The sequence below is a fragment of the Populus alba genome, chromosome 8 (genome assembly GCF_005239225.2).
Source record: "Populus alba chromosome 8, ASM523922v2, whole genome shotgun sequence".
In the NCBI taxonomy this organism is placed as follows: Eukaryota; Viridiplantae; Streptophyta; class Magnoliopsida; order Malpighiales; family Salicaceae; genus Populus; species Populus alba.
In genome coordinates, this window is record NC_133291.1 from 12,865,767 (window position 1) to 12,878,100 (window position 12,334).

A 12,334-nucleotide genomic window follows, 5' to 3' on the forward strand; every position below is an offset into this window, starting at 1 on the left:
TATACTATATGTTCATAAGAAAAAAAGTTATATTTTTTTCAATTTAGGATAAAAAACTTTTTGGTTTAAATACTTAAACTTAAAGGAATAACATAATATATTTTCAATGTAGGATTTGAAACCCTTTAGTATATATATTTTATGTTCACGCGAAAAAAATTATGTTTTTTCAATGTGATATAAAAAACCTTTTTTATTTAAATACTTCAACTTAAAAGCATAACATAGTATTTTTTCAATATGGGATAAACTTTTTTAAAAAATATTATTTTAAACATTATTATTTACAACATATATAACCTATATTCACATGAATTTTTTTCTTAATTTTTTCATATGAAATATTAAAATTTTAAATTATTTTTTAAAATTTTTCTGGGTTGATCCAGATTAACTCAAGTTGACCTATGAAACCCAGGACCCGGCTTTTTAGCCGGGTCAATCTCTAGACCGAGTTTAATAACTATGATTTTTACAAGTGACCTTGTACCAATGTGAAACCACTATCATAACGACCATATGCATGGTCAGCCAAAAAAAATAGTAAACTATATTTCAAATACAAATGATGGAAATATTATTACTTCAATCTATTACGAGTACTGTGATGTTCTATATCTCTACAATCTATTACCAGCAAATATATAGAAAGGATTGTCACATTGTCAATCGAAGCACAGAAGCGTAGTTCGTGAAGTGCAAGCCATTATTAGCTCCCAATATATAAACCGGGGCATGAAAGCCAGAGACGATACACTGTGTGTTTAGTATTTCGGACATATCAGAACAAATGAAAATAGTCTGGATTGGACTAGACTGTCCAGACAAATACCTGCTCTTGTCCTGTATTTACAGCGTAATTGATGTAAGAGAGTGTTTATCAGAACAAATGAAAGTATCTGTTTGTGTTTCTAAGAATTAAAAAACATGAGCTATATAATATTTGTCTTGTTTAAAGTTATTTATTTGAATTTAAATTATATTATTTTGATATTTTTTAAATTCAAAGAATTATTTTAAGTATATAATAATGATTCGGAACATATATTTAGAGTTTTTGACAAAATTTAAATTGAAACTTTTTTACTTGATGTTTTGATAATCTATCAAGTTTTATATTCTTCGGTAAAACTTATTTTTTAATTTTATATTTATAAAGTGGCGGTTTAATTTGTATTATTAGATTAGTAAGTTGTTTATACATGTATAGTTTTAGTTTTGTATCTACAAGTAAAAATATTTCTTTACACGAGTGTGGCGTGCTACCTTGTAATATTCATTTTATCTTGTTATCAGAGAGTATGATTCATCAATCTGATTTGCATGGTCTTCATGTTTGAGAGAGTTTTTTTATTTCTTTAATAATAAAATGTAGAAAAATATATGTTTTGTGTTTGAGAAAAGGTAGAGTTTATAGGAAAAATATTACATCGAAATTTTTGCGTATGGATTAATGGCATTTTAATCAAAAGTACAAGGGTGAGCACCTTGAGAAAAAAAATAAATCAATCTTTTAACTCTTAACAGCAGCTAAGTACCTTTAAGCAGTTAGTAACATAAATGTAAATGGCCCTACTTCAACCTCTAAAATTAAGAATACGCAGAGTTGAAAGTTTTAAATCATTCAAAAACTGCCATTTCTGACATGAGAAGAGAGCCTCCTATGGCAGAAAATATACTGTCCTCTGCAACGCAATGGATTTACACTCACTCGTCATTTTGGGATGTATCTATTGCGTTGTTAGGACTCTTTGTTTTCCAATGCATAAACGATAGGCTCACTAACAAAGGCCCTATGCTATGGCCTGTATTGGGGATCATACCGACCATGTTCCTTCACGTCAACGACATGAACAATTTCGTCACGAGAGCTTTAAGCAAGGCAGGGGGGACCTTCCGCCATAAAGGAATGTGGATGGGAGGCGCATATGGAATCGTGACCGCTGATCCTTCCACTATCGAGTATGTGCTTAAAACGAACTTCAAGAACTTCCCAAAAGGGAAATACTTCAGAGAGAGGTTTCAGGATTTGCTAGGGGATGGTATTTTCAATGCTGACGATGAATTATGGAGGGAACAAAGGCAGGCAGTGAAAGCAGAGATGCATTCAAGCCGGTTTATTGAGCACTCGCTCCAAACCATGCAAGATCTGGTGCACCAGAAGCTGTTGAAGCTGACAGATGATCTGGTAAGGTCAGGAGATAGTTTTGATCTCCAAGAAGTGCTTCTCCGGTTTACATTTGATAACATTTGTAGTGCAGCTTTTGGGGTTGATCCTGGGTGCTTAGCCCTAGATATCCCTGACGTTCCCTTCGCAAAAGCTTTTGAAAAAGCAACAGAATTGATTCTGTTCAGATTCCTGATTCCGCCTTTCATTTGGAAGACCATGAAGTTCTTTGGAGTAGGATACGAGAAGACGCTGAAGGAGGCAGTTGGAATTGTGCATGAATTTGCTGAGAAGACAGTGAAGGGTAGAAGAGATGAGATCAGGAAGCATGGTAGCTTATGCCATCAATCTGATCTCTTGTCCAGGCTCATTGAGATTGAATATACTGGACGAGGCAAGAAGCTGCAATTCCCAGACAAGTATTTTAGAGATTTGTGTGTAAATTTTATCCTAGCAGGGCGAGACACCACATCAGTGGCATTGGCATGGTTTTTCTGGTTAGTACACAGCAATCCACAAGTAGAAAACAGAATACTATGCGAGATCAATGACATTGTGTCCCTTCGTGAGACACAGACAAAAAACGAGGTCATTTTCACAATGGAAGAATTGAACAAGATGGTGTATCTTCAAGCAGCGTTGTCCGAATCCCTGAGGCTGTATCCATCTGTGCCTATTGAGGTGAAAGAAGTTGTACAAGATGATGTTCTCCCTGATGGTTCCATAGTGAAGAAGGGCGCTCGAGTTTTCTACTGCACATTCGCAATGGGCAGGATGGATTCTATATGGGGAGAGAACTGCTTGGAGTTTAAGCCAGAGAGGTGGATTAAGGATGGAAGGTTTGTCAGTGAGAACCAGTTCAAATATGCAGTGTTCAACGCCGGTCCACGGCTGTGCCTGGGGAAGAAGTTTGCGTACTTGCAGATGAAAATGGTGGCAGCTTCAATCCTGTTGAGATATTCAGTTAAGGTAGTTGAAGGCCATGATGCTGTTCCAAAAATGACCACCACTCTCTACATGAAGAATGGACTTTTGGTCACTCTGATGCCTCGATCGGCGAACACTACTGCTTCATAACGGTGCTAAATTTACACGACGAATGTTGTTCCAAAGCTTTACTCTCTGTTATTTTGTTGTCATATCTTGAGCTTTATAAACTCCAGTCTACGGGACGTACGCTGTAGCCTCTAAGAATGTTTTGTTTGTCAGACAACCTCTATGTTTTCCGATTGTTTAGCGTTCCGACACAAAGTACTATATATCTTGAATATTGGACATCCATTTCAACATCCAACATGAATTCTTTGGTCTTTCCTCTTGAGCCAAGAACTCTCCATGTACAATTTCTCTGTAAATGTTGTGGTGTTAATTATATTTTTAAAAATTTAAATTTTTATTTTATTTTTATCTTGAATTGTTTTGATGTGCTGATGTCAAAAATAATTTTTAAAAAATAAAAAAAATATTTGAAAAATAATTACTATACTGACAAGTATACTTGAATAATGGATGATTTGTAGTTGTACATTGGATAATGAGTGATTTGCAGCTCTGAGTAAAAATGTTGATGCACGGCGGCTATCGATCCGTGGTGGTAGCGATGTAACTTCCGGAGTTTAATTCATTTTATTTATTAGCCAGCAACTCATTATTGCAGGTGTAAATGAAACTCACTGGCCAAAATTCAGACGTATGGACCAAGTCTAGAATTATTGCTGTGGCCAAAATCATGTCCCCCCCCCCCCACCAAAATCAATCTCACGTGTAGTTTAATGATGATGGAGCAGCTGATATGCAGGTGTGTATGTGTCAGTAAATTTTTTTAAAATATTTTTTATTTATTAAAAAATTAAATTATTAGATAAAAAAATTCAAAATAAAATTTTTTTAAAAAATACGATTACGTCACAATGTCTTTTAGAGCCATGAAGGTAGTTAATAGGAGGATATCAAATCTTCACATTAAGAGCGTGTTTGGCAGTGTGGTAGCGGTTGCTTTTCAAATAGCTTTTCGTGCCGAAATACATGCAAATGATGTTTTTTCATTTTTTAAAAATCATTTTTGACATCAGCACATCAAAACGATCCAAAAAGTACAACCGTAACTCAATTTTATTAAAAAAAAAAAATATATTTGAAATTTGCCAAAACGCAGTTACAAACGCAGAAACAAACACTTCCTAAGTAAGGAGACAAAGGAGTAGAGTTCGTATTTATTATTAGACATTTCATGCATTGCCCTTATGGGAATAATAATTATTGGTTTTGACAATGAATTGAAGCTTGTATGGGAAGTATTGCAGTGGTTGATTTTTAAAATATATTTTATTTAAAAATATATTTAAAATAATATTTTTATTTTTAAAAAAATATTTTTAATATCAACATATTAAAATAATATAAAAAATATTAAAAAAAAGATAATTTTTATAAAAGGAAAACTTAGCTTATAGTTATGTAATCAAAAGGTTTTTTCAGTGAAATAAGATTTGAGTCTTGGTGAAGCTAATGCAGTCGTAATGTAACAAGCAAAGCAATTATTCGGTGTGTGTGTATAAAGATGGGACTCATAAAATATTTTTATAATAGATTTTATATTTTTATGAGAGGTAGAAGTACAGCTACTAATAAATTTAATAATTACTTGTAATAAGCAATGGTTACTATTATTATGCAATTAGTTATTCTCATGGCATCCCAATAAAGAAAAAAAAAAACTGAAAAGTATTAAGTAAAAAACTCATTACACTATAATTCATTTAAATTTTAGCATAAATTGATTACAAAATCCAAAAATTATTTTTTTATGTTAATATGAGTTGTCCGGGCTAGCTTGTGCGCACCTCGACTAATTTCATAGGCTTTAAAGTTAACGACCATGTAAAGCTTTAATAACCCTGAAGTTTATAAAACTTGAATTGATAATCTTTAAAAAATAAATTTAAAATGTGATTAATTATGTTGTACCTTTTAGTCTAAATTATTTATTTTTATTTTTGAAGTGGACTCATAAGAACTTAATGGCCAAGTTAGCAGCTTCATTGTAGAATGTTTAAAAGTGTCATTAAACCAATTTTGTCACTATATGATGTACCTGTTTTCTTTTTGCTCCAAGTTTATGTCACTGTTAGCAATGTTATTCGATCGGGTACTGACATGGACCCGATCAACCTATTAGCTAATTGGTTCAACTTATAAATATATTTTGTAATGTATGAAGCATGAACAAGAAATAATAATAAGAAATTGATAAGAACATAATTCTAGAACGTGAAAGTGGCTAGTTCAAGAGTAATGAGTTATAAATTATTTATAATAAAAAAAGAAACGGGTCGATGTTCGACCCGTTGATTTGACCATCTGGGTTTTATTGATAGCAAGGATTAATGCTAGAGTATTGGGTTTAATTGAACTGATCGATCCATTGTTTGAGTCCCCCTCTCGTTCCTCTTAACCAGCTTTAGTCTCAAAATTGTTAAACAATTCCTGGCAAGCCCTTCCATCTTTCAGTTCCTGTCAACTTCATTACATCATTTTTACAATTCTCATCTCAAATTCTACCTTTCTTCACGAAGAAATCTTAGATGAATGACGAATATGTCAAAAAAGTTTTTGACAGTCTTCATATTATTTTTTTTACATTTCAAAATATTTAGATATAACTGGCAACCAAAGCGTGAGCAATAAACTAGTATTACATTTTATATATATATATATTTTAAAAAAACTCTAAAAGGCGTGGAGAAAGTACTACAGCTTCCCCACGCCTTTTAATTATACTTATATATAATTATTATAATTATAATTATATTATTATATATATTATTTTTCGATTTCTTTTTTTTTTTCTGTATTTGTTTTGGTTTTTAATGCCTTTATGGGTTTTTTTTGGCTTCTTTCTTAGTTTTTTTTCCTTTTAATTTTTTTTGTTTCATTTAGTTTGTTAATTGATCCCGAGTTTGACGGGTTAACCTGGTTTGACGAGTTAACTAGATGTTTTCTTTTTTTTTGCTTTTTTTCTTTTTAATTAATTTTTTTCATTTAGTTTAGTTTGTTAATGTTAAATTTCTTTCTATTTAATTATCAGACTTTCATGACATGTATTCCAAGCTTGACAGGTTAACCCAGTTAATTATGGGTTGACCCTTCAATTTTTTTTTTCTATTTAGTTATTAAACTTTCATGACGCGAATCTAAGGTTTGACAGGTTATTCTGGTTTGATAGGTTAACCCAGTTAATTCAATTTTTTTTTCTTTTTCTTTATTAGTTTTTTTCTTCATGTGGTTTTTTTTTCTTTGTTTTTTTTTTTCTTTTTAATTATCACACTTTTATAACACGACCTTGTAACCAGACCCACATTCAAGGCTCTTGGGTCTGGTGTTACAACCAAACTCACTTAAACTTGAGTCATATAAGTTTAATATTATTATAAATATTACTCTTAGGTCAAGCGTTGCAGCTAGACCAAAGGCTCTTAGATCTTAACATTTTTTGATATTTTTTATGTAAGAAAAAAAAAATAACCCGTGGCGTATGCCTTTGTTTTGTTTTCTTATTTTTTCCTTTTTCTTTTTAAGCCCTTTACTGTGAACTGCACAATGCAGTCCATAGTCTATTTTTTTTTTTTTTTGCAGTTTTTTTTTGTTTTTTCTTCTATCGCATTTTTTTTTTTGTTTTTGGTTTTTTTTTTTCTGTAGCAGTTTTTCCTTCTTTTTTTTTGTTTTTTTTTTTTTTTACATGTTTTTTTTAACGCGTGGGTTTTTCCATTGTAGCAGCTTTGTTTTTTTTTTTTTTTTCCCTCGCTTTTGTTTCTTCTGTTTTTTACATATAATGTATCATTGTGCACACAATGAAACACTTAACTTTTTTTTTTCCTTTTTTTTTCTTTTTTCTGTGTTTTTTTTTATTTTAATGAATTTTTTTTTGTTTAATTTAGTTTGTTAATGTGAAAAAAAATTTAATTTAATTATCATACTTTCATTACACGGATCTCGTTTTTTTTTATATATTAAGTTGGTTGAGAACTTAGCTTTGTAGTTTTTTTTTTTTTTAAAAAAAAAAAACACTATGGATTACTACAGTGTTTCCCTTACATGATTTTTGTTTGGCTGTAGTGTTTTCCCCACATGTTTATTTTTTAAATTATCTTTGTTAAATTTGTTTTTTTAATATTGAGTTGGTTGAGAATTTAGCTTTAGCTTTAGCTTTCCCCATGTTTTTTCATTATAATTATTATTATATTGTATTATATTATATTATATGACTGTTTTTATCTTTTGTTTTATCTTTTTAATTTTTTTAATGAATTTTTTTTGTTTGATTTAGTTTGTTAATGTTAATTTTTTTTATTTAGTTATTATATTTTCATAATACGAATCTCGGGTTTGATGGGTTAACCTGATTTGATGAGTTATTTTTTTCATTTAGTTTAGTTTGTTAAAGTTAATTTTCTTTCTATTTAATTATCAGACTTTCATGACACGTATTTTGGGCTTGACGGGTTAACTTGGTTTGATGGGTTAACCCGGTTAATTCTGGGTAAACCTGTCATTTGTTTTTTCTATTTAGTTATCAAACTTTCATGACGCAAATCCTAGATTTTACGGGATAACCTGGTTTAAAGGGTTAACCCAATTAATTCAATTTCGTTTTCTTTTTCTTCATTAGTTTTTTCCTTTTTGTTGATTTTTTTGTTGATTTTTTTTAATTAATCTATTTAATTATCATATTTTTATGACACGACCTTATAGCCAGACCCACATCCAATATTCTTGGGTCAGGTGTTACAATCAGACTTACTTAAACTTAGGTCATGCAAGTTTAATTTTTATTATTAATATTATAAATATTATTCTTAGGTCAGGCATTGCAGCTAAACCTAAGATTTTTTGGTATAACTTTGCAGAAAAACCCAAGATTTTTAAATTTTTATCTTTTTTAATATTTTTTTATAAAAAGCAAATGACCCGCGGCATCGCGCGGGTATCAAAGCTAGTGTGTGTGTGTAGTGAGAAGGGTTAGTGAATTCATCCATAGCAATTTTGTGCTCTGGAACCAATTTTTGTCCCTACGCAATTGAAGTTGCTTGTTCTCTGGTAATAATATGCTGCATATTGAAAACTGGTATTGTTAATTATGAAATTGGTTTGGTGATCTATTAAAAAGAAAAAAAAAAATGAAAATGGTTATAATATGTTCTTGCTCCCCCAACTTTGAGCCAAGGTTGCCTCGTCCTGTGGTGGGAGTCTTAGGAACCAAGCCATTATAATGTTTGAGAATGGTGAACATGCTGCTCAAAATTTCTTTGTACAGTTGCAGGGGGCTTATATTTCTTAAGAAGCAGTACGGTAGTGTTTGAGAACGCGGTTGAAACTATGTTTCTAAAAAAATTTTAAAAAAAAAATTTTGTTAAAATTTAATATGGTTTGTATTTTTTGGATTATTTTAATATGCTGATGTCAAAAATAATTTTAAAAAAAATAAAAAAATATCATTAATATATATTTTTGATACAAAAATATTATTTAAAAAGTAACTGCTGCTGCAATACCAAATAGATTTTAAATCTTCGAATGACAGCTGCATGTCACAAAGATGGAGTAATTAAGTTAAATCATTTCACTTGACAGGACTAGCATTGGGCAAGATCTTAACCTACTTTCTTTTTGTCTTTTCCCCGCAAAAGGTTGCATCTTGATGGTCTGACACGATGATTTTGTCATGATTGCAGAGCTCATATCAATAAAGATCACTCCTTTAAGAGTAAGGGTGGAAAAAAGTGGAGTAGATGCGATGGAAGAATGGTTTCTGCGGTTAAACCTGCGTTCTGCAACTTGAATAATCTCTCCTATTGATCATATATTCCGTGTCAAAACTATATGGTTTAGACTATTTATATTCTTCATAGTATTAGAAGTTGATCTTTCAGAAAAGGATAGGTAATCCGCTGGTTTTTGTCTTTCATTTTCTGAAATGCTTATGAATTTCTATTTTTTTAAGGGGAAAAAAGGATAGAAAAAGAAAAGCATGGATTTGGAAAATCTAGAAGCTGTCGTATCCTTTTCATATATTTTCATAGTGGCTGTGCTCAAATCTTGAGCCTACAATCTGTTGGTTACAATATTACTAAATAGCAGACATTCTTGCGCCTGGATCCATCTGCTAGTATCTGCAATATGCAGATATACAAATAGCAAACCTGCACTAAACTGCAGCTAAATTTGAGCAAAGAATGGACAGAAGAGAGAATGTTTTGACTGGGCTTGTATGATAGAACAGCCTGTGTAGAGATAAGTAATGTGCCAGACATAAATTCAACCTGACTTTTGTTATATTACTTGAGATGCCTGACATTTAACAACTAGATTGTCCAAAGTAGCACCTTGTAAGATTGCTCCGTAGGCAGCTTCTGCTATACAAGTTTATACTGAGCCTAAGAACTTCCATGAGAAATCCTTCGCTGGGAAATTGAGGGTTGAACTGATCAGTGACGATGGTTTTGTCATGGTAGATGGTTTGGTCATGGTTGAACTTCTTGTTGTGCTATTAACTAATTTAAACCATTGGCTTTCTGGATCGCATGTGTTATCTTTACTCAAACATTTGCATGTACTTGTAACAATGGTGTTGTTGGAATCTATATCCAAGCAAACGGGCGTGCCATTGGGGGCCTTGGATGACAAGTGCATTTTGGAATCTGAGATAGTTTCCCATTTTGAATTAGAATCTGTGCATATTATACCAAGTTTTGCTGGTTTAGCCAGTTCATCTGTTTGTAAGCAGAAGTATGTCCCCTTCACTGACAGTATCTTCTGTGGCGTGTAGTTCCAGGCTTCAGATTTAGTGCAAGGACCTAACCTCAGTGGCTCCAGCATTGATTTCCTCAACACACAAAGACCTGTTGATGGGTGGAAGATCACTTTATGTAGATGAACTTCTGATAAACCTGGCCCTGAGTTTTCCACAAACACAACCTTAAGGATTAGCTAAAAAAAAACAGTTGAATGTATCAAGAGCACAAGATGCAGATTTAAGGAACTTATACGAGGCCATAAACGCCATACCTCGAAAAGGAGATTGGAGGGCAGATATTTGCTGCAAAAAGGTTGAATTCCTAGTCTCAATCCAGTTAGAATTCAACACCCCATAGTACTCATTCATCCCTACAACACCTTGCCTCAAATAATAACTTCCAACTAGCGTCCACAAAGCCCAATCAAAGTCAAGTTCAGCTGCAACACCAAGGAAGCATCCCAAGTATCTGTTATCATTAACATTTGCCCCTCTTTGATCCACCCCAAACTCACTCATGAACAACGGCCAACCTTGCTCCAACAAAAATCCAGATATCCTCATCATATTATCCACCACTCTTCCACACACTTGGTTCGGGTTGCCATTTTTCCATGCCTGCCCATCTGTAAAACCATACCAATGCACTTCAAACACTATTTTACGACTGAATGTTAGATTCACAGGTCGATTGCGCAGGAAAGACAAGTCTTTGTCATAATTCAGGCCCGATAGAATGACAATAACATCGGGGTTCGCAGAGTGCACTGCTTCAGCTCCTTTTTGCATGTACCTGGCTCATGTCATTAGCATGTTAACAAATCATTCGATTTAGGAAGACAACAATTGATTCAGGAATAATATTTCTTTTTTCAAAAAAATCACCGAGGACAAATTACCTGTACCAATCATTGACGTTCTGCTTGGGGCCTCGAAGCTCATTCCTCAAGCTCATGCCAACCACATTAGGCACGCCATTAAACATGCTCGCCATTCTAGTTAGGCCTGTGATCCATAGATCGGGATCGAAGTATTGGTCACCGAAGAAACCATTGCCGTCAGAATTACTGCAACACCAACCAGGCTTGCTTATGTGATTGTCCAATATCACCATCACATTATTATCCCCAAGGCTAGATACCACTGCCTGAAACACCATTAATCTCTATTTCTCAGATGGAAATTAAATTAAACTAATAGTGCAACAGTGTTCTTTTTTATCAAAAAAATAGTTTATAATACTCAAAAAAAAATTGAGAGAACAAGTTAATTTTCACCTAAAATTAAGGATAGTTTTGAGTCATTTAACCTTTTTTATTGATTTATTTGAAATCCCGTTAAGTTTTGGGCTATACAACAGAGATAATTTTTTATAACATAATAAGAATTATTGAACATGCAACCATTAACTATTTCAGCTTATGTTGCCCTTTTTTTTTTGTAAACCAATGTAATAATGTTGTTTAAAGCCTTGCTAAACTAACGAAATTTAGCATCATGATAAGGGTCATAATGTAAATTACAGAATATAGGACTTTAAAAACATCGTTGTCGCCGTCGGTCACCATCCATCTATCGTCATCCCGACTTCTTCTCTCAGTTACCTTGTTCTTATCTCAAACCCTCGTAAGCACAGAAAACTCTAAGCATTTTTTTAAAGGATGACTTGGTGCTTAAATTAAAAAAAAAATGACAATCAACATTATGTAAATTATCTTGTAGCTACTGCCACTTGCTTAAACATTTTCATGATCTTGTTTCATTTTAATCTTTTTTAGGTAATGTTAATTTCTAAGCAGAGAAAGCTATTACCTGGTAAACGTTAAGGAGGGGGAGATCAATGATGGAGGGGTTATTGGCCTGGATACCAGAGATTGATTCGAGCAGACCAAGGCTTCGGAGAGATTCTCTTACAGTGAGAGACCCCAGAGTGTCATTGGTTACCAGGAAAACTGGCCAGGTGAGCCTAACACAGTTGAACCCCATGGACACAATCCGCTTGGCGATTGCATCCATGGGCTGCTCGCTAAGCCCCTCGGCTACCATGACCTCGAGATGTGATACCCAATTCACGCATGCCAGCTTCACTCTTTGCCCGTTTTCGTCCACGATCCACCGTGAGTTAGTAGACAGAGGGAGTGCCATGACATGCTTTTGTGGTATCATCACATCAGAGAATGCTACAAGAAAAGAGAAGATGGAAAGAACAGAGAAGAAAACTATCCTATCCATTGGTGGATTTGTTCTGACTTGGAGGTTTTCCGTGTGTCGAGCTCGATGTCCTTATTTATATCCGAGGGAACGCACGCATTTCCTTTAAGTCATGAACGTAGTTGTTTTTTAATAAAACATAATTCGGATTAGGATTTTAGTTA

The 12,334-nt window shown here is 33.1% G+C and overlaps 2 protein-coding genes across 2 annotated transcripts; one reads left to right on the forward strand and one right to left on the reverse strand.

The window, feature by feature from the left end:
* Positions 1–1,656: 1,656 nt before the first annotated feature.
* LOC118058219 (cytochrome P450 86B1) lies at positions 1,657–3,526 on the forward strand. Its single transcript, XM_035070923.2, has one exon. It carries the CDS (start codon positions 1,664–1,666, stop codon positions 3,242–3,244), a length of 1,581 nt encoding a protein of 526 aa, XP_034926814.1. The 5' UTR covers positions 1,657–1,663; the 3' UTR covers positions 3,245–3,526.
* A 5,673-nt stretch (positions 3,527–9,199) lies between these two features.
* LOC118058209 (glycosyl hydrolase 5 family protein) lies at positions 9,200–12,235 on the reverse strand. The gene is made up of 4 exons (XM_035070912.2): positions 11,772–12,235; positions 10,859–11,106; positions 10,232–10,752; positions 9,200–10,119 (listed from the first exon to the last, which is right to left on the reverse strand). Exons 1-4 carry the CDS (start codon positions 12,189–12,191, stop codon positions 9,590–9,592), a joined length of 1,719 nt encoding a protein of 572 aa, XP_034926803.1. The 5' UTR covers positions 12,192–12,235; the 3' UTR covers positions 9,200–9,589.
* Positions 12,236–12,334: the final 99 nt, after the last annotated feature.